Here is a 23,342-nt window from a genome sequence, read left to right on the forward strand (position 1 = left end):
GGGATACAAGTTTCTCGTTGCGCCTTTCTTATGGATAGCTGATCGACAATGACGCAAGTGGAATTCGGAAGGAACATTTTAAAGCACCATTCCAGAGAGAGATGTGCTGGAGTTCTGTGCTGTCTTGCCGTTTTCATTTCGGATTGTCCCTCCAACCAACCAGGTCTAATTGAAATTATACCGAGTAATCAACGGTGAAATCTCTCCTCTTTGGCCAAGCGTGTGGTGTGATATAGCACGATTCCCATGCAGCTGAAATCAGCCAAGGTCTTGTGTTAAAGCCAAGCGTGAAAAAGCAGATAATGCAGTGTTCAGAGGACAAAAGAAGCGAATAAACTCACTTCAGACCAGAAACGGGGGTCGAATTTCATACCGATTAAACGCTGCATTAGCCTAGCATTTCAGATATAGCAACCATAATTGTGCAATTTTTCGGTACATTTTACGCAATTAGCATGGCATGGCAGGCGCTTTAATTGCATTTGAATGATCCTTTTGTTACAAGCACGAGACTAGTCTTTATGGCTCTGACTCATCTTCCGTTTAAATTATCAAAGGGCGATTGGGTTGAACTCTGGACAGCCTATATATTCGACTTGCGTATTGTATAACTGAAAATAAATAAACCCTATAATGGCCTATATGCTATATAGTCTGTGTGTATAAAACAAAAAAGTGATTATACCTTTAAGTTAATTGATTATTTTAAATATAAGGCTAATTCTGAGTCAAAGTAAATTACAACAGATTTCTGAATATATAAGACCATGGCTATTTTAGAGTTTTATGCCCAGTATCCTCACACTTGGCCATAAAAATAATCAATGGTGCCTTTACATGGGCGACCCCCAGACTGTGGCACTGCAACAAACCCATCTGCACTCTTCAAACTTTGAAAGTTGGAAGCTTTTCACTCGGTCGCGTGACCTATAAGTTATTAGGCCTATACGGGCTAGTTATTATAATCATCATCACCGCAAGTGTATATGCTATCTACGTGATAGAAGCCGGTTATCCCGCGAATTCAAACAAAAATAAATTAAGCAAGACTTCGGCCTACTGGGGCCTCCTGTAGACTAGGCCTATATATATGTGAGGTCGAACACTTAATGTTTCTAGTTTTGCTAGATATATTATGTTAGATTGCTCATTTAGCCATCCAGCGCGGCCCCAATTGTGCGCATATATGATGAGGCAGTTGGTTCATATAGCCGAGGCCTACATTTTTTTCAGTTGGCATGATTTTCCCAAGCCTTGTGCCTTTTGAGGATGCAGTGTGGAGAATCGGGGGGCGAAGAGCCGAGGACAGGGGGCGGCTCAGCGATTCTCCTCGGTGCCTCACCGCGCCTGGTATGAGACAAAACGGTTGACGCACAATAGTTGAAGAATACAAAAGTTTTTCCACATCCAAGCGCGCTTTGTTTATGTTTTGAGTTTATATATGTGTAAAGTGTATAGCTTTGTTGCACAGTTTAGCTATACAGTATAGCTATTGTGTGGTGATTTGGTGTAACAGGTGACAGTTCCCTCACATTAGGCCACATCAGGCTACCAGAAAATTGAAACGTTGTGAGGACATGCAGGGAATTACCACGGTGCTGCGCTGGAGCTATAGTGGCGTGAAACTCAATTATAAAACTAGTAACGCCAGTTAGTATACGCTAACCTTCACCGTTGCATTACGATTATGTTTTTGATTTCGCCTCTCTTTAAGAATTTCGCCCCACACGTTGTTGGTGGTGCATGGTGTTATTCCGTTAAAATGCATGGCACTGTTTAGTTTTTCATTAGCCAAATTAAAGAGAAATTATAAGCCTTTACCCCCCACCCCGCAAACCCCAGCCACTGTGCAATGTAAAAATGCTCAAACAGGGCCTTTTTTCAATAGAGTGATACAATTTTAAAATGGCAAATCGTTATATTAATTTGAGGTGTTTGTTGTTTGTCAGTTGCCACTACATTTATTCAAGCTGCACAACACAAACAGCTAAGAGTGCGTGTGCCGTTGGATGATTATAGTTTCGGCTGACAAAGGAGGGAGTCACCAGGGAGGCAGCCAGACGTTGCATTGGCATTGAGATGTTAAGTGGGTGTCGCATATAAATACGGGCGCGAGGCGCAGTCCCGTTACTCGTGTGCTGGAGAAGCCGAGAAGGAAAGAGATTGACTTGACGAGGAAAAACGGACTGGACTGTCCACTCTACAACTAACAATGGTGGCGACAGCAGATTCTATAGTCAAGACCAAAACAGTCACTGGAAATAAGGTAGCAATAATAATAATAAAATAACGTTGTTGCAATGTCAAGTATAGCCTATAAAGCCTATAAAGCTTAAGTTCTTTGTGTTAAGTGTTTATTTTCTTCTCTTCTGTAGGTATCCAAGCCGCTCATGGAGAAAAAACGACGAGCCCGCATAAACACGTGTCTGGATCAGTTAAAATCACTCCTGGAAAACTATTACAACAATAATGTAAGCACCGATTCTGGAATTTCATGAATGTTTTTCCTTCATTTGGACTAATTTTATGATAGATCGTTTAAGCTATAACATGTTGTCTTGTCTTCTGTTCAGATTCGAAAGCGCAAGTTGGAGAAAGCTGACATCTTGGAGCTAACTGTGAAACATCTGAGGAACCTCCAGAAAATTAAGAACTGTAAGTTGTAACCTCACCTCACTTTTGATGTAACTTTGGCAATAGGCCTATATAGTTAAATACAAAACTTAAGATTGCATTAGGCTTCATGGCCCATACGGAAACGGCCTTGTTTACGTTTTACGCGCAACTTTAGCCTACGCATGCCATTTATTCATTAATTTGTTTATTTTTTGCAGGCAATGCTACCACCACAGCATCGGAATTGGCTGAATACCAAGCCGGTTTCAGCAATTGCCTGACAAGCGTCAACCAATACTTGCTGATGGCGGACAACCATAATGGAAACGACCGGTGGATGCTCTCTCATCTAGCAAACAACCTGCGCTGCGTTCAGAGACCGGGCGACTCATCCAGCACCATGGACAGCGGCTCACACGAGAGAGACGCACAAGAACCGGCGGTGATGCAACGACTGCTCCCATCGCTAACCGAACCCATAGCAAACAAAGCACCAACAGATACCCCACTGTCACTGACACGGTGTTCCCGTGCACCACCTCACTTCAGTGCACCTGCAGCAGGGAAAGAGGTGTCTTCTCGACCCGAATCAGTCCTCGCCACTGCAGCAGCACCACACGTGACGCGACTCAACACTGCACAAGAAAAGATTTGTTCCAATGTGTGTTACAACAATATTAAGTGTCACGCCGTTAACCAGTTAAGGAAAGACGATGTTCTTACACATCAGCAGAACGTTTGGCGCCCGTGGTGACCGACATGCAAAAAGAAAATTGAAAATTGAAAAAAGGTTATAAACTTATTTTTTATATACTGAAAGCGAAATTTTAAAACTGCACTGTGTACATTTTTGAAAACGAGTTCTTATGTTTGTACAGATGTTTTATTTCTTATATTCTTATAATAAAATTACCAAACGAGTTTGTTGTTGTTGGCATGCATGCTTTTAACTTGGTATAAGCTATAATTCCACTGTTTGTGTAAAGGGATGCCAAATGGGCATCGTGCCTGCGCCCTTGATGGCACCTATGGTTGACATGGCTCTATTAGGCCATTTTATATATATATAGAAACTTAGCAAACGAAACAAGGCAATATATATATATATATATATATATATATATATATATATAGTTTGGTTTCGTTTGCCAAGTTTCAGAATTTACAGCCATTCAGATTAGTATACTACAAGTACAAGCGTTCTTGTGCCCCTGTGGCAGCTCAAGGCTTGAAAGCCTCAACTAGCCAGCATATTGACATTGTCATGATCCTTAACTTTGTATATGACAATAGGACATTTCTGTTGGCATTTCAAGTTTTATGGCATTTCCTCTCTCTTTGTTGAGACAAGGTGACGATACGATAGAACAAGGCAGAGATATATTGATTGGGGTTGACAGATGCCTCAAGGCATGAAACCATGACGTGCCATTCCATCCATTCATCTCCGGTTTTAGGCTGAAACGGCGGATGCTTGTTGTACAGCCCAGCAATTTGGCAATAAGTAGGCGGCGGCCTATATAGGATATAGGCTATAGCTCATACAGGGTTTGTCCGGTCACTCCGGTGAACGCCGCAAATAATCATATATTCTACAGAATATGTAACGAATAGCCCTATAATGTCACGTGGTAGGTATATGATCAAATCGTCGAAGCTGCCTGGAACTGAGCCAGAATGAAATTATCACAACGTTGCCAACTTTGTATAGGCCTATTGGCTATTGTGGACCAGTTTCTATTCAGAGCAACCAACTTCACTTTTCTTCCGCTGCTTTCTTGTGTTACGATGCTCTTATGAGGCAGTGGTGTCATAAAGTTCTTTCTAAGCACCGTATAGCCTACCAGTGCAGCAGTGCTTAAGAGGATGGCACCTTGCAGCGAGGATAATCACTGAAACGCCCACCGCTCTTTCACAGGGCATTGGAGGTTGGTTGCGCACCGTGGACGTTAAAAAAGCACTGGTATTCAAGCATGCAGTATGGTTGCCCCTTGAGGAGTCAACAAATAAACCCCCAAACATTTATACGTTTTGAAAAATTTAGAATGAAGCACTGTTTTAGCCGGCCTACGAAAGGAAAAACAAATAGCTGTTTTATTAAAGCTGTATTTGCGCTGCAGATAACCCATCCCGCTATAGGCCTATAGGCTAAATCCCACAAAGTCTAAAAGCTGATCTGATGAACGTAACAGGGCATGCCACAAGCGAAGTGCAAATGCGCCTCGAGTTTGTTTTATCCATTAAAGAAAGCCCACGTGATTTCCAAATTGAATGAATGCCCTTCAACTTTTTTTTTAAGAATTTCTATGAACTCTTCTCGGTATTGTTTAAGTACCCTAGTTTTGTCTGCACTATAATAGCGACGCATATTAGAGCTGAGAACCGAAGGGGGAGAGATAATGTGATTTGCATTAGACTGGAGCCAGTCAAGCGCTCTTAAGAGAACAGACGTGGATGAACTGCGGTCGAGAGAAACAGATCAAGTGCTTGGTGCTTGCTGCTCTTTTCATCGCATTTTGTGAAAGCAACAGAGTCGCTCTCTGTTGACAGCATGGTTGCACAGATGAAATAAAGAACCAACCACGACATTTGCCATGCGTATACTTTCGCAGGCCATATAGCTCTAATGCTTATTGATTCTGAATCATAGAAGTATTAGAGCTATATGGACCAGAGCTAGTGTGTGTGGCTCGTCGAAAAGGTCTCACAAATGGGGGTAAAGTTGTTACAATAGCTGTATAGGGCGTGGGTTGCTGCTGCCAAACAGACCTCCAGCACCATGGAATTACCTTTTAGACACTTTATAAAGAACGGTGTCGGCTGCGGGCATCTCGGGACAACGTCTCGATTGCCCCATTTTATGCAAACACCAAACACGCAGTTGTTGGCGTTATTGTCACAGACACCTGCGGCGAAATGAACTGTCTGTTTAACTTTTAACATTTTAGCTATAGGCCTAATTTATCGTATATAGGCTTAATTGGTTACTCTTCAAGCTCTTATCGCAAGTGAGTGAAACGGTAAGCCTATACAATATAAACTCAACTCTAAAACAACCAATAGGCTAATAACAAGGATAAAGTTACAGCACCGATAATAACGTAACATATATTCCTTATACGGTATATAACTTAAGGAATATGTTTTGTCAGACTATAAAACATTAGTTAAGCTGGGGGGAAAGTGCAACCATATAGCGAATTTCTGGTCACTTTTGTAGGCCTATTCATCGCTTAATAACCAGTTTACCACCCTCCCGCAACAGCAGTTAAATTGTATAGCCTCACATAGCCTACCGGTAGCATGTTGCATAACAATGATGGGGCATAATAAGAACGCCGTAAATTACAATAAAACTGTAATAGTGGGTTTTCTATAGTTATATAGTTGTCATGCAGAACCTGAAAGGTGAAGGAAGTCTGCACAGTGCACACAGTTTTGAATGCTCCCAAAATTACCAAATAGCATCAGGCCTTGCCAGGCCTAATCACTCTGAGTGAGCGCACCCGGCGGGGACATCCCCTGCACCATTTCAATTTGGGATTGACCTTGGCAATGACAGTCAACATAATACATAGAGCAGCCATTAGTGTCATTTATATAAATACAAAATACATGACCACAATATATGCTCCCTGCCTACAGAGAGTCCACTCCACACAGTCAATTATAGCAAAACCTGAAACACAGAAAACCTGAAAGGACCACAAACAAGGAATTGAACAGAGAGCGATCTTTATTAAATTAGCCCAATAACAAATCCAAGTCATTTCATCCAACACAGCACTTAAGAAACAGATAACCCCTCTCATAAAGTAGCCTAATTCAATATGAAAAGCACACCAATGACAATATACAAAACACTGTTCATTCAATAATGTAGGCTACTTAACTCGCCCTGCATGGCGGCGCGACCCTCCTGTGATATTAGCATTAGCTCGCCCTGTCCTGTCCGAGTGTCTCCTGTCTCAGTCCAGACTCCAGTGTCGGGCCCAAGACGTTCTCCAAGTCCAACTGAGTGTGGTTATGTTGTCAGCGAGCGTCCTGCTTTGCCGGCATCACCCACACCTGAAATCAATATAGAGAGTCAGTCAACTGTCAATCAGTCAGTTTGTGCTCCTATCTCGCACCGGCAGCCACTGACATTGTTCTGCCCTTACTATACGTTGGTGTACATTCTGTATGGCTTGGCAGACAGCTAACAAGTTCCCAATAAATATCCAAACTGCAATACAGAAAAAAGAGAAAACACAACATTGGTGTCATATACTGTATAATCATAAACCAAACATAGTTATTTGTATGCATCATACAAGATTACAAAAATAACATGTTGTAGGCTACTCAACTACAAGAATATTGGTTTAAGAGCCAAGAAATGCTTAAACAGCCATAAAGTTTAACAAAAAACACACAAACACAAACTTACTGTCCAAGGCCTGATAGAAAGGGTTAACTCAACATGCAGTGAGAGAGCGCTTGAACTGAACTGACTCTGACCAAACTAATCACCTCATAACTACCCTTGTGAAGCTACCAGGTGAGGAGAATTACTAATTAAGCAAAAGAACATTGGTCTCCATTACACATAGGGCCTACTAGGTGAAAGGTGAACTACCTAGAAAAGTAAACAGCACAGACATCATCAGGGTAACAGCTCATCTCGCCCCTTTGGCAACTCGCCCCCGCGAAAAATGAAAACGGCTCACCCCGGAATTTGAAAAGTGAAGACGGCTCGCCCCAAGCCGTAGATAGCTCGCCCCCAAAGCGTGGATATCTCGCCCCACAATCTCGCCCCATGTTTATTTTACCTTATTTCTCATATTAGAACATTTAGAATCAATGTTTGTCAAAGGAGAACATTTAGAACCAGTTTGTTGTTGTTGGTCAAATGAAAATTATGCATGGATAATGAATGGCTCACCCCACTCCATTGTTCTGGAAATTCCATTCTGGAAAGGTGTTCCATTCCTCCATTGCTCCATTTCTCCATGCACTCTTTGCAAGGATAAAGTTTCTGACCTGTCTCTGAGTCACTCAGAGACAATATTATTGTTGATGTAACAAATATTCCATAGTAATATGTATTAAGCAGTGAATTTCTGTTCACTTTTGTATTCAATTCAGCTATCAGTTTCAAATATTTTCAATAAAACATTGATGTACGGCGTAATAAAACTATAACTAGAAACGACGTGTGCAACTTTACGCGGTCAGGGAAGTCTGTCCATCCAATGTAATAAGATACCGGTAATTTAAAATTAGCAGAGGATGGTTTCGATCCATCGACCTCTGGGTTATGGGCCCAGCACGCTTCCGCTGCGCCACTCTGCTGCTGCCACGGTAAGAGTCTAGTAGCATATAGTATAATAACAGTCAGTCACTACAATGATTGCACTTCAGCCTAATCCTATTGCGCATTACACACACACACACACACACACACACACACACACACACACACACACACACACACACACACACACACACACACACACACACACACACACACACACTTTCCCCCTTTCTCCCATACTGTACATGTTTCTCCCTTTTTAACTTTCTTTAACTGTAGGCTATAGGCTATGATGATTTACTGTTTTTCATAAGTGAATATTTGTTCGCCTTAATGTTATAATCTAATGAATTGAAAAGGAGGACCCTGATGTGCTTGTCTCCTTTCGTCCTTACTGTATACGTTTCTTTTCCCTTGTTACCCTCTTACATGATTTCCTGTTTTTTATATAGAAGTATATATGTACGTCTCTATAGAGCGTCGCAGTCCCACCCCCTTTCAGAACGACGAGTGGCCCAGGAAATGAATCCCAATGCATTTTGCCCATAGGCTTTTCTTAAAGTATTTATTTAAAGACGGTTACACCGCGGACAATGCCAACTCGGATTGTGACAAATCATGACAATGAACACTATGTTTTGGGCCGATCAAATAATTTATAAGAAGAAAAACAAAACAAATAGTGTTGTCTCCTGCCTTTATTTTCTTCTTTCTAATGATTTGATCGGCCCAAAATATTGTGTTCATTGTCATGATTTGTCACGATCCGAGTTGGCTTTGTCCACGGCGTAACCGTCTTTAAATAAATACTTTAAGAAAAGCCTATGGGCAAAATGCATTGGGATTCATTTCCTGGGCCACTCGTCGTTCTGAAAGGGGGTGGGACTGCGACGCTCTATAATGTTCTGATGAATTGAAAATGGTGGACTGTGTTGTAAAGTAAACAAGTGTAATGCTTTATCAGTGTGTCAGTGAGTGAATACATGTTGTGAATACAAAAGCTGGGGGACCCCACCGGCTGGGGGGCCGGGGGTGGTGGTGGGTCAGTGGTTCTCCATGCAGCCCACAGGTGGAGAACCACTGATGTAGGCCTATCCGAGATTTGAGATGTAATAAGCCTACAGCAAGATTCAGTGGATCACGGGTCTAGACTACATCTTCATAAATGTACAAAAATAGTGTGTTCCGTAATTGTTTAATAAATAAGTGTTTTTAATCTCGCCTCTTTATATTTTGTACATTTATAGGGGACAGGTGACATATACAGGTCTTCACACAAATGCCGGAATCGATCAAAGAAATCTATGACAGTCTTGATCCAAGACTGTTCAATGCCACACAGCTCACTAACCATATTCGTACATGACGTAGGCCTACAATGATCTTAGGAACTCCAAACAAATGAAATGTCTTCCCAGGTGAATTTAATTTTAAATAAGTAACTTGTTCATACTTTTAACAAATCCATCATCTGAAAAACAAAAGAAAAAAGAAAAGCTAACATTTAACATTGTTCATCATTTGGACAGTCATACATGTTTGAATATGTTACAAAATTAGATTCTGATATTAAGCAGAAGTCAGAACTCAGAGCTCTTAACTGTGCAAAATTCAGGGATTGTAAAATAATTATCTTAAAGAAAGGTGTAGCTACCTAAGTGTATACAGTAGGCCTACAGTAGGCCACCTACATTATAGGCCGACCCACCAAACTGAATAGGTCGCAGCAAATGTGAGCAGAAGTGCACCATTATACACTGCATACAGTAGCCTACATGAGAAAGTAGACTTTTAATGCATGGCAAAAGGATATGTTCAGAAGTATATACGCCAAACGCGAGCAACTTAATAAACTGGGATAATAGCAAATCTTTTTTTCTTCAACATAAGGCTATTAAAACGGTTAACTTGATACTTTTCATGTCATATCATACCATCACTCTCGATAAATAATTTTGCGAACTCATACCTAACTTGTGCAAATACATTCATGATAAAATGTTACCGTCCCAGACAGGGGCCAACTAATGGCCAGTATTTTTTAATTTGTGTAGGCCTATGGAAAAGTAATATGCATGCCATGGTTATCAAATAGTTTGTTGATTAAAAAAGTGTAAGCCTTATTAGTCCACATCAACATTTTCTGTCTTCCAAGTTAACTTCTTTCTTTGATTACTGTCCATGGCAGTGTTGACTTGAGGGCAAGGCTTTTCAAAACCGGCCAAGGGATATTATATTATATAACTGAATATTTATGTTATGACCAGTTTGACCACTAGACATTTAGAGATAGGTACTATTTTGTTTCAACATTAATTCCTGTGCACTGATTAATCTCTATAATAAACTATAGTTTTACCAACAATATCCTTTCATGAGGCTTTGAGCCATACTCATTTTTTATCAACATAATTCCTGAAGGTTTTAATTAACACAACTTTTCATTGTCCCCTGGATGGTGTCAGTCAGTGGATAAATTAACACAAAACACAATTACTCTAAAACCAAACAAAGTTTCCCAAGACACATCTTCAGGATGTATGAGTAAAATAAAATATATAAATGTATATAAAAGTGGGGGGACAAGGGACTCATTGTACAGGATGCTTTTTGTTGCTACATAAGATCTGCTATTTCTTTGTGAATGTTAGCCTATTTTCTTAGAATGTCCACCTATTAAGACATTCCCAGAATGCTATAGGGTTCATGTGGTCAACGTATGACAAACTTCTAGTTTGTCAGCATCAGTGGCTGGTGATAGCCTCTAAACATGATATACAGTATTTCAATGACAATTGTTTGTAAGACATGGGTAGGAATGTTCAAATCAAAGACTTGTTAAGCAAAAAGAGGACACCAAAACTGTACATCCAAAACCCATACAAAATAATAATAAAGTTTCTGCAGATTTTAAGGCTCTTCATGTGGAATTGTAATTTGTCATGAAGCTAATGTTTTAGGCATTGGGGAATTAGGGCTCAGTTATACCCTCCCGTCTTTGATACAAGATGTGTACAAACGTTTTGTGTTCCTAAATAGTTCAGGTGTTGTGATTAATATTAACAATACAAGTTCAATTGCATATGAAATATTGTGATCAAAGTTAAACTAATATTATTTAATCAATGTCCAGTGTTTAAGACTCCTGTCTCTGAACCCACTTGTGTCACGTGCATTAAATTCCATCCCTCACATTTCTTACTGTCTGCCACAAAAAAAAGTTAAATGGCCATTGTCCTTTTGTAAAAATAAATTAAAACATAGAAATATCCCAAAGAGGAACAACGGCAGTGTTAGCCTTCTATTATACCTGTGGTCAGAGATTGTTCTTTAAAAAAAGTGTTCATACAACAAAGCACACACCCATTGGAGAAAAACACCATACAATATGAATTTGTAAACCCCCCCCCCCCCCCCCCACCACCACACACACACACACTCACACACTCACACACACATACACACACACTTTACCAACCTTAATTCCCTTAAGAATCGTTGAACATTTGAATAACTGGAATAACGTCAAACGGCAAAAAGAAGGTGTGGAAATGTTCACTCAGTTGAAAAACAAATCAATTATTTGTGTTGGTGCTGGAAATAAAGGTTGTTTTTTTTGCTGGATACTTTGTGATGGAATCCCAGGATCCTGCATGACTATTTTGCCAACCGTAGGCTATACTTGCTTAATAAATGTCAGGCTGCTTCAATAAATGGTAAATATTCCAAGGCCTTTGATATTGAATGTTATAGGAAGGTTGGTCCCTTTCGGATTATAGTGGTATATACTGTACTAAAATTAATTAATGGCAGTTAAAAAAGCCAAATAATCCAGTATCTAAAATTACCACAAACCCTAATATTCCAGTGGTAATTGTAATGATAAAACTTCAATAATAACAGCTATATGAACAGGTAATAACTTTTGTTTTAAGAGGTGGAGCCTACAGAATCTGAGTGAAATGTTATGTATCCCGAAGACGACGGCGAAGGTGTGCTCACAAAACTATTTGTGCTTCCTTTGCTCTCAGCCTTGTTCAGGTGCTTTTGGTGTCCCCAGTCTGCCACAGCCCCAACCTTGACTCCAAGGCCTGTCCGGGAGTTGGGCCTGTGAATCGAGTACTCTCCAGTCTGGCTTTGCCCAGGAGAAGCCGGCTCACCTTTCTGTTTCCCCTCCCGGCAGCCATTAGAGCCACAATCCCCGGGACTCTGCTCCCCGGTGCGTGGCCTGTCCGGTCTGGGCGAACTGTTGGGAGAACTGCCCCGGCTTCCGCTCCTCTTGTGCTCCGAGAGGCGACGGAGCGCCTGTGGCTCACGCTCAAAGTCTGTGAGCAGGAAGTGTGGCAGGAGCACGTTGTGCTGTTCATAAACATTGGGGATGAGCGAGATGGCAGAGGCGCGGCGCGGGCTTTTCCTGGGGCTGGGCAGTGGCGTCTCGTCTATAAAGTTTATCACCTCTTCGCGGCTGAAGCATCGCAGCTCTTCGTCGTATCGCTCGGCGCCACAGACCACACGGGGCATGTGGCGTAGGGAGTGGTGCACGCTATCCTCGGAGCGCCGACGCTTGCGGTGCGGGAGGTGATGGTGGTGGTGGTGGTGCAGCAGCAGCTGGCTCTCCTCGTGGTAGGAGACCAGGCTGTTCCTCCGTCTCTCGTGGCGCGGAAAGCTGGAGCTGTAGTGGGCCGTCGGCATCATGTCCTCTGTGGAGCCCCAGCGGTGAAGGTAGGAGGGGATCTGGTCGCTGGTCCACATGTCTGTTTCGTCGTGGGAGTATCTTCTTGTAGGGGGCACCTGCTCACAACACACAGAACCAACACCTTCAGTCTATATGGGTTGGGCTACTTTTTTATACTTTTATATTGACATTCATGCACTAATTCTACTACAACAATGGACAAAGTTTGTCTGCAATGTGGCACTGCAATATCTAACATCTAATTCAGATGAATAACTACGTGTAGGATTCCTTCATTGTCATGTTGCTGACAAATCATCCAGATTCAATAAGATTACATTAGGAAAATGTAATATTTCACATTAACAAACTATAGACCCAATGACTCACTTTGTGCAATATTCTGTGTCATTTTTTCTGAGATTTCAGGTTTCCACTGAAGGCCTCTTGTTCTAGTACTGCAGTAGGCAGAAACATGCGTTGCTCCTTATATAGGCAAAGCACGTCACATGGGGCTACAATGTCAGCAGTGGTCCAATTTTAACAAACAAATTCAATTTATATATTAATCCTACATGTAGCAGTATTAAGTCTGATAACCAAGTTGTTGAGTGCTGTTTTTTAATAATTACACAGCTGTTTTTTGTTGCCTAATTGTTTTTTTCCCTCTCCCTTCTTCTTTTTGTTTCCCAGTCCCATCTGCTTATTTTCTATAAAATATTATACCATCAATCTAATTGGCTATACGTTTACAATTCCCAAATAGATATACTCACATTCCACATTGTTCTGAGCACTATATATTGTAGAATGTGTCAAGGTGGAGTCAAGAAGCACAAGACTAATATCAGACTGCCTCCCTGTGGTGGCTTTCGGTGAATGCAACAAACAAACAAAAAGGACAGCAGACGATACAGTAGCAAGGTGAGTGCAAGGGCTGAACAGCAGAGGGCAGCAAAAGCATTAGAATGATTTCAGATGCGGGCAGGAAGATGGTAGAGATTAGAAGCAGTAACAATAATTCAATTGATATGAGGCTTCATTATTCTACAATCAAGCCACTTGAGAAGTGCCACAGCAATTCTTAGGAGGCTACTTTATGTTGAAAGTGATTTGATGATTCACAGACGTTTTAACACCATCCATTGGTGGCAAATGTAATTGGATCATAGTTCAGACAACCATACTATTTTACCAAAAATAAAAGTCACATTTGTTTTACTGTTACAACTATGCAATGAAGATGTACACAAATATCACAATAATAGTATTATGGTGATTTGCATGGTTGACGAGGCATGGGGAATGAAGTGATGGCCTCACACGATACTGTGACTGCTACTGTATACATCTCTGTTTCAAGGCTTCTTAAAAGGTCACATGGGTTGAGATCCTACAGAGGTTGGATTGATCCTGCTGACAAACATCACAGCAATTGCAGTGTTGTATGACTGGAAGCTTATCTTGCTCTATCAAATCAATTCAAATCATTGGTTTAGTTTAATATTCTGTAGTCTTTAACAAAGACAACCTACACAAACCTATCCTTAGAATTCGATATTATAATTCAATAATATCTCGACCTGTATCAATACACAGAAATATATGTATATCTACAGTATATTATGCAATACCTTCTTGTAAATGTATTGTATTGCTCGTTATTCTAGTAAAAGTATTCAAACTTCAGGGAAACTGAACCCCAATTTGGGTTTGTGTCTGTGACAAAGATGACACAGTGGTAAGATGTTTGGCAGGGGGTGAGTATAAGTAAAGTGATGTGTAGCTCAAACCTAAAGTCACATCTCCACATCCAGTCTTCCAGGGCAAGTCCAAGTAAAGTGATAGTAGTTCTCAAATGCAAAGGGATGGCAGCGAGTGTTTAAAAAACACTCTGGAATAGTTTTGAGTGTTTGTAGTACTTTCAAATGAACAAAGAGGCTTTAGGAATCACCCTAGAAGATTGCATGTTGGAAATAAGCTGGGTCAATGCAAGCTAAAGGGAAGCATTTCACAGTTCTGCAACTGACTGGATCCAATGGACCCAATGCTTTTGTTCAGAACATGAGCAGACTTTTGTATCGCTTTCCGTGAAAAGGCGAAGGGTCCCTGAAAGTAGAAGGTATGTCAGTTACTAATCTCTTACCCTCTTTGAATAAATAGGTTGCCAATAAGGTTGATCATCCATGTCAAGTAAATGCTGGTTGAATGAATAAAGCACATTTAATGTTGGTAGATCTACTGATGGTCATATTTGCCAAACATTAGTCAGCCAGAGTATATATTTTAGACTCACGTCAAAACATCACAAAATGTCAAATGATTCTTGAAAATATCAAGCAAGACCAGATATTACTGTAACGGGCCAACGGAGGCCCTTTTCATCATGCACATTAGCAATGTAGTGTCACTGGACAAAAAATATTAATAGATCAATCGACCATGAAAATGAAAGAAATCAATAGAAATATACCTGCAAATACTGCATTCTATCTTCCTGTAGTTCCCTCAATGGATAACCTTGCGGAACCCCCCTTTCTAAGGTTGAGAATTCGTACTTGGCAATACGGTCTACCGTCATGATTTCAGGTGGCGAGCTATAGTCATATGGTCTGTCATATATTAAGTCGGCATGAATTCCTCCATCGTGGCTGTTTTCTGCAAAGTGCAGAAAAGCATACGCGTCAGGATTAGAGAGCAATGGACTCAAAATAACACAAGACAAGACAGACAGACAGACGAGTAGATAAGAGAGACAGGGTCAATTAATTGTTCTCTGTTTGATATTTCTTTTTCCATGAATGGACCCAATCAGTAATTATTGGTGAGACTTTAGGAATTAAAAAAGGGGGTTGTCACTAGGAATCTGGATATTCAGACTATAAAAATTGCCAAAATGGATGGTTCTGATTTAAGAAACCCTGACAATAAGTATTCAATCATATAAAGTAATGTAAAGGTTCATTATTATTACAAATACACTCAGTTGTCAGATGTACTTCCCAAAACAATTGCTTTCATGTGTATAAGAAGTAAATTGGAGGTGGGTGTAAAATGCCGATTTCAAAGCATATTTGTTTGCCATAAAGGAATGGAGGATGACAGTGGCAATTGCACAGGCAGCTTGGCATGCAAGTCGGTGTCTTTGAAATAAAAAAAGAAAGAAACAACCCTAATACATACAACTGTGCTGGGTTATACATGGAAAGCCCTCTGGAAAGAAAACGGAGAACTGGCAGTGTTAATTATCACACAGAATGTCAACTGCCCTATGTTGTTTTATATGCTGTCGGCTGAACAACAAGAAGCAGGTCGCAGGGAGGGAACAAGAGTTCAGAGGGAGGGGGTCAACAGGTTTGGCATGTTAAAACAAACAGGAGAGACAGGATCTGGGGTTGAGTTTAAACAGTAGCATTAGAGAAAGAGAATAGCAGTTAAAATACAATATCCATTAATTTACATGAATTAATTTCACAATGTATGCCAATTGTCTACTAGTCCAAATCATTACAGTCCATAACATCCCTAATGGTTATCATGTGACCTAATTGTTGGACCAAACTTTGTTGAAGTGTCTGTGATTCTTTGAGTAAAGGTTTCATAGAGTACCGAAGTCCTGACGTCACTCGCGCAATGGGCATACCCTACTACGTGCGGAAGTAATTTCTTGTAGAATAACATTTGGTTATCTTAGAATCGTCTCATATAAGAATTGTGGTCCGAAAATAAACAAACCGTCTCTGCGATATTGTTGGGGAAGGTGGCTCTGTTTCGCTTACAATAGTCAGTCACTCATATTTGATACAGTCTGTTTCTGGCAAAAATGTAACTAATTTGGCGGCAGTAATATTTAGCGCTTTCTCGCCGACAGTTGATTCTCCATATCCATATAAGTGAAACCACCGGGATCATTTGTTTATTTTTGGTACACAGTTCTAATTTAACGCGATATAAAAAAAATATATGGAAATTCAGAATGGGGAAAATAAATACACAACCCAGGTAGAATCTGTAAATTACATCAGACTTCGGTGCTCTATTCTGGACTCCTTAGTTTTTTGTTATAGACTACATACGATACAAAGTCAGAGAAGAGAAGAAAACAGTGGGTTTCTATTTCAGTTACATGACCTGAAAAACCTGAGTTATGTCTCCTTGTGACTAGAGGGAAAATATGACCATCATCATTACTACTAGAAAGTGCTTTCCACCTTAAGTTAAAGTATCCACCTTGGCTTCTAAGAAGTCTTCCTCATTTATTTTAGTACCCTCGCCATTTTCTTATATCCCCTACTTTTTGTTTTTATTTTATCAGCATTGTACAGCAAAGCATTTGGAAAGGTTCACACCACTAAGGCTTGGCCACACTCATACCGTGAATTCACTGACATCTCCTCCACACTTTTCAAGCTTCCTATATGGGCCCAACTCCAGACTCCACGGTATGAGTCTGGCCAAGCCAGGCTAGCACACCACTAGGACTGAACAAGGTTTATAGTATATTCTAATGTATGACTTATTATTAATTATTATTAACAGACACTTCAGTTTCATCTCCTGAAGAAAAGGGTCACATTATAGGTCACATGATAACATTTGACCACTTCATCCAAAAGCAAAAACTGCACTAATAACATAAGGTAAACAATACAAAAAGCTAAACATCACCTAAAACTAGGCCTGAGACCACAGTCTTAAATCCCCATATCATACAGTTTTTGTCTAACTCTAGCTGCTGCTAACTTCATTCTCCACTGTTACAGCCAGTGGTGTCATGCTCGTAAAGCACAGTACCACGGCGTGGTACCAAGGTATTTTTTCACGTGCACTCGCAGGTACGGTACGGTGCACGCTCGTGCACGCTAGAACGCGTCCCCAATCTCAGGCTGCTGAAAGACGGAGGTGAGAAAATAAAAATAAATGTTGCTCCTCCGATAACAATGGGCTCATTCACACCTTTTTTTTTAACAAGCGACAAAAGCTGCAGACACAACTCGTACTGTACCAATTATTGGTCCATGTGTGACCTGTTAACTACCTACTGTAGGCTAGGCACATACTGTAGGCTGTGTGTGTTCACATGTCGGAACCAGTAGGCTATAGTAACTAACAACAGTAAGTCAGTAACAACACACTCTACAGACTAACAACACACTCTACAGACTACAGTAGTTGTTACTGTTGTTTTATGGTAACGTTTTAATTAATTAATTTGTCACGACTTGACTCTCATACACTTGACTATAGCTGTTCTGTGCACATGTAGGTGCAAACGCGTGCATTCACGCAACGTAATTAAATTGCCGTGTTACCGGAACAAAACCCAGCCGTGTTACCGGAAAGGTTACAGCCAATCTCTGGACAGAGTGGCAACAATTTCCCCAATTCCCCCCCCCCCCCCCAAGGGAATAATGAAGATTACCAAGAGTATACTTCAACTAGACAATTAAACTCCATGTAATTCCAGTAGCCTAAGACAGTCCAGTGAACACGTGGAGGTCACCTCCCACAACATGAGCAACTCTCCCCCTCCCAAGGCAAGGAGCTCAGAGAGCCGAGCTCTAATCTGTGATTCAGACACGTAGCCTGAAACTTGCTCCACCAGTCTACTAATGAAGTGCTGTTTTTGTGCACTCTGAAAATGTCCTGGCCCAGTGTTTGTGAAACAGTGTTCTACACCTAGTCTAAGTTTGTCATCATTGAACATAATACCAAAACATAAATTCACAGCGGGAAGACTTACTATCACAAAGACTATACCCCTCTTTGCTAACAGATGCTTAATGGGTCTGTAAATTCTTATATCCTCAAAGAAGGACATTCTCCACTCCCTCTCTCGCTCTCACGTCTCTCGATGAAGGAGATAGCCAATAGCCATACCCAATAATCCACACATTGAACTATCTTAGGGAATAGGAATCACAAGCCACAGTTTCATGCCAGGTTGGACAGGAGGAGTAGGAGGGGCAGAGAGGGGACACTGCAGCATAACCCTATACTTCGCTGCACAAGGTTGTCACTCAGATTTTTGAATCGACATTGTAAAAATGTTATATTTGATGAGCTTAAAAACAAACAAAACAAACACAAAAACGTGTGACACAAAGCTTCAGTTGGACTTTACCCTCGTCTATGTCGTCGTTGGACATGATGGCCACGCATTTCTCCCACACCATGCGGACGTCCGCCCGGTAGCGGTCACACGCCCACAGGAACATCGGCAGGAGGATAGACTGGATGATGGAGCACCACAGCACGCACAGCACCATCCAGTTGTAGGAGCGGTCGTACTTCAGACTGGCAAAGCTCACCACCTGGAGAAAGGGCAAAGAGAGGGGTGGGGGTGGCGGTAGTCATTAAAAATTTGAACAGCACCTTTTCTCTGTGTTTATTTTTACACAATTTCCCCGGATGCCTCTGCTTGACTTGCCACCATATTAGAAGGAGACAGAAAAGCGAGGGTGGCGTGAAAGAGGGAAGATGATTAAGTGAGTCCAAAGGGAATATACTGCTCTGGGGGGGGATTGTGCTACATTTTAGATGAGGTCAGAGCTGGTCTAAGGTGCAATGCAATCGCTTTCTGACCTCACCCTCAGTTGCTTACCAAGGGGGAATCCGCCCTGGGACAGGGGAGATATTGGGCTTATAAGTGTCAAGCAGGGCTAGTCAACCAGCAGTGCCCTACCCAACACCAGGTTAAATGAAAGAGTAGGTAGATCACCCTCAAGTAAACCACTGCAGTACTAGTAATATTGCATCATACTCTACTAGTACCATACAGATTGGTTAAAATAAGTTCCAGATTGCAGCTTTAAAGCTGACCACCTGAGAAGTGTTTGCTAACAATGGCTCTGTTTCCATAGCCTGGTTAATAAACCAGACTAATATCGCACGGATCCGCGGGATATTAGTCTGGGGAGGCTCAGCTTGGATTTCATTTCCAGGGAAACATTTTCTCTTTGACGCAATTGGTCAGAGCTACTGTCAGTCAAAGGTCTCAAGCATTGAACGTCACTGTACCAAAGCCCGCCCATATTGCATACCGTGTCCCTATTGGGCGCACACGTTTTCGTGTGTAGAAAATGGGCGTACAATTGAGCCTCTCCAGACCGAAATCCGCCGGTAGGCAATTCTTTTTTGCCAACGGCTGATTCGGTCTGGTTTATTAACCAGGCTACTGTTTCCATGGTCTAGAAGACTGCTGTTATCTAAGCCTAAGTACAGTAATCAATCTTGCAACACAATTTCTAATTGGCTCAATACGTTATCGCTTATCAGTATGGCCACATTTGCCAGAGACTACATTTAAATTAATCCATTTATTCTTATAATGACTGTAATAATGAACGGAAACTCCATGGGAAGTATTCATACCTAAACAAATTACAGTGGGGATAGCAGGAGGGAAGTTTTCACTGTGAAATATGAAATGCTGTAAAGCAAGAGCGGTTTAATTGTGAGTCACTCATACAGGTACAAGCAGCAAAGTGTCACACAAACACTGTGCTAACACAATATTAATACAACAGAACAACAATACATACAATTTCATACGTAAAACACACTGCAAACTTGTAGGACAGCTATTTTCAGCATGAGACACCAGCGTGCAACTTATGCAGCAGCATCAAGCATTACACTAACTGCCCTAATGTCTCCAATAACTGTCTAAACCTTCACTAACCATGACCCAGAATTAAACCCAGAACTTTGCAGCTACTGTATGTAGTCAGCAGGTGACCATAATATTTGGAGAAAAGGGTGGCACAGGGGAAAGGCTTTGCTCCACCTCTATCCTGATCGCTGTGGTAGATATGGTATCGACCTGTCAATCACGATGTAGGGCACTCCCTAATGCATTTACTTGTTTACCATTGCTTTTACTCTAGTCTAAATGGGACCTATCACTATCACAGAACACATTGAAACCACCGATTGAAAGCTTAAAACTCTTTAGACAGATTTCTAGTCAAGTAATAGGGAACGTGAAAACAGGGTCATTTTTCTATTTACTTACATAAAACCAGAACTCTTTTTGCAGTCAGTAGTCACCCCTTACTTCGATACTGTAGAATGCATGTGTAAGCCACTTCCACATTGGCTTAAGTTTTCCACACCGGAAGATTTCCGCTTGTTCTGTTGTGAATTTGCGAGGACATTAAAATCTGCAATCTGACATTAAAAACACACCCAGAGTGTTCTGTGATTTGAGAACTTGCTCCCAAAGACACAGGAAAATCTCCACAATGCATTGAACTATAGGCATAAATGCATTGAACTGCATTAACAGCATTAAGAGTAATGCTGTTAATGCATTGAACTCCAGGAACTATAAACACTCAAGGAAATGACGTTGAGGTTTTACACATTTGTTTACATTCTCTGTGAATGAAACAAGTGTTGTGGTTGGTCGAAAGATATCGTATCCGGGGGAAATACATCTGATGGATGTTCCAGCCCTACACTTGCGCCGCAGCGCCGCTACACTCTCTGCCTTAGGTTGTGACCAAGCTTTTCTCTTCGCAGACGAGTAAGGCTGGGATCAACAATACATCAATACATCAATACAATACATCCCAGAAGTTGCAAGTTAATACATGTTAATATGTGTTGTGTACAGTATGCTACCTGTGTGTGTGTGTGTGTGTGTGTGTGTGTGTGTGTGTGTGTGTGTGTGTGTGTGTGTGTGTGTGTGTGTGTGTGTGTGTGTGTGTGTGTGTGTGTGTGCGTGGCTCTATGCAAGTGTGTTGTTGCTGGCCAAGCATTTAAATAGCTCATTACAGCAGGCCATAAAGTAAAGTAGAACTGTTTCTGTAGTCACAGCCCTGGAAATGTGATGGGCTTTCATCTCTCTCTCTCTCTCTCTCTCTCTCTGATCAAAAAGGTTGGTGTGTGCTGGTTGGTGTGTGTGTGTGTGTGTGTGTGTGTGTGTGTGTGTGTGTGTTGTGTGTGTGTGTGTGTTCTCTCCCCTCCAGGTAGGATTGCATCCACCTCACTGACGTTCTTATGCCTGTTTTGTCTGTTTAATATGTATGGGAAATATTTGTGTGCATACAGTTGTGTGGGCATACAGTTAAGTCTATATGTGTATCCTACGTCAGTGTGCATGATTCACCAGCACAAGTAGAGATTCATATAAGACTTATAGTACCAACAGCCTGATAAGGCATAATACTAGCAGTCTTCAACGAATCAAGGTGAACACGGTCACAGCGAGGAGGACCCTAAAACAAACTGTTTCAGAAACCATCCACAGCCAAGAATCTGCTCTCTCTTATTGATTCAGCAGGAATGGACACAGCCATGCAACTCCTTCACTCACATATTAAACACAGACAACTTCTGTCTTGCACGGCCAGTTTTCTTCTCTCCATGCTTCGCTAGCTCTGCCCTTTCTATATTACATTAAGCAAGTTAATAACTAAATACAGGTAGAATCGGTAGAAACACATTCATCTTAATAGACAGGGGTTGATGTTTGTATTCTTTTTCCTTTTTTTAAGATTTGTTTTTGACTTTTCTGCCTTTATTGATAGTATCAAGTGAAGATGGACAGGAAAGAGGGAGAGAGGGGGGTTGAGACACGCAGCAAAGGTCGTCATGAACGGGACTCGAACACGTGACGCACTGTCAGGCCAAAGCCTATATGTGGCAGGCGCCTGGACCACTTGGCCAGCGGGCACCCCAATAGACAGGGGTTGATGTTGACTGTTGACAAACAAGGTGGTTAAAGTTACAGTTCTGCCTCGAGTCACATGCACAAATTAAGCCACCACAAGAGCACCAACACGGCAACGCCTCCCATAACAAAGGCAAAAGAATCCAGTGAGAAGGGCATTATTCATTGTGTCAGTAAGTCATTACAGACTTTTTGTCAGTCTCTCTTGATTTCAACAAGCTTAACAAATTACAAATTTCTTTCGTTTTTCTTAAACTGACTAACCTCCAGCAGCTGTGATCCCCTGAAGAGCACTAATCTTAGTTAAATAATTCCCCTGTACTGTATATCAAGGCAGAATTAATGATGGGCTTCACTGAATCTCTGTATGAAGCACATACGCACCCATCTGGCACCAAAACTGATTTGCGCTGTGAGCCAATACGGCATAATGCGGTTATCTGTTCCAGCTCACGGTGAGATCAATCATGTTTTACTGGCCTGTTAATTGAGTATTAGCCTGAGCTAATGTGTTAGGTTTCTGGTCTAGAGGGCAGAGATTTGCGCACGCCCTGATTGGATCTCACCGATCTGTCAGTCACCCCCGGCCCCTCCTCTCCCCCCCAGGGCAGTGCTCATTTGGAGTGACGCCCACCCAGAAGGGTTGACTCCCACTTCTAGCCCAGAGCGGCCAATGCGTTCCTCCAGGCTTTCATTTTTTCCGCCGGCGAAAATGAAAGCCTGGGTACCGAGGCTAATTGAGTATTGAGCTCAAAGGATCTTACTTTGCTGGTAATCAGTCAGTGGTGGGATAATGCCAGAGCAGGAGCCAGTTGCACAACCTCACAATAAGTTCAAACTTAGCCTAGTTATAGCTTAAATGGCTTTTAAGTCAAGACTTAAATGACTAAAAGCATTACTAAAAGCCATTTTAAGTTTGAATTTAGTGTGAGGTGTTGCAACCATGGTCTTTAATGGCAAAACAACAACCAAGAAACAATACTATCAACAATAATATAATAACAGCCGTGACCTCTTAAAGTAACAATACGGAGTCTACAGACATTAATTTATTTAGTACATTTATTTGTGTTGTA

The 23,342-nt window shown here is 41.4% G+C and overlaps 1 protein-coding gene across 1 annotated transcript in view; it reads right to left on the bottom strand.

The window, feature by feature from the left end:
- Positions 1-11,326: 11,326 nt before the first annotated feature.
- The window catches only part of gpr153 (G protein-coupled receptor 153), a 48,342-nt gene continuing 36,326 nt past the window's right edge, over positions 11,327-23,342 (bottom strand). The window contains exons 4-6 of the mRNA XM_083769514.1: positions 18,712-18,901; positions 15,061-15,245; positions 11,327-12,703 (exon numbers count right to left, since the gene is read on the bottom strand). Of these exons, the coding sequence (XP_083625640.1) occupies positions 11,843-12,703; positions 15,061-15,245; positions 18,712-18,901 (1,236 nt within the window). The 3' untranslated portion in view covers positions 11,327-11,842. The remainder of the gene's footprint in view (positions 12,704-15,060; positions 15,246-18,711; positions 18,902-23,342) is intronic.

The sequence above is a fragment of the Protomyctophum parallelum genome, assembly GCF_964188405.1.
Source record: "Protomyctophum parallelum genome assembly, chromosome: 7".
NCBI lineage: Eukaryota > Metazoa > Chordata > Actinopteri > Myctophiformes > Myctophidae > Protomyctophum > Protomyctophum parallelum.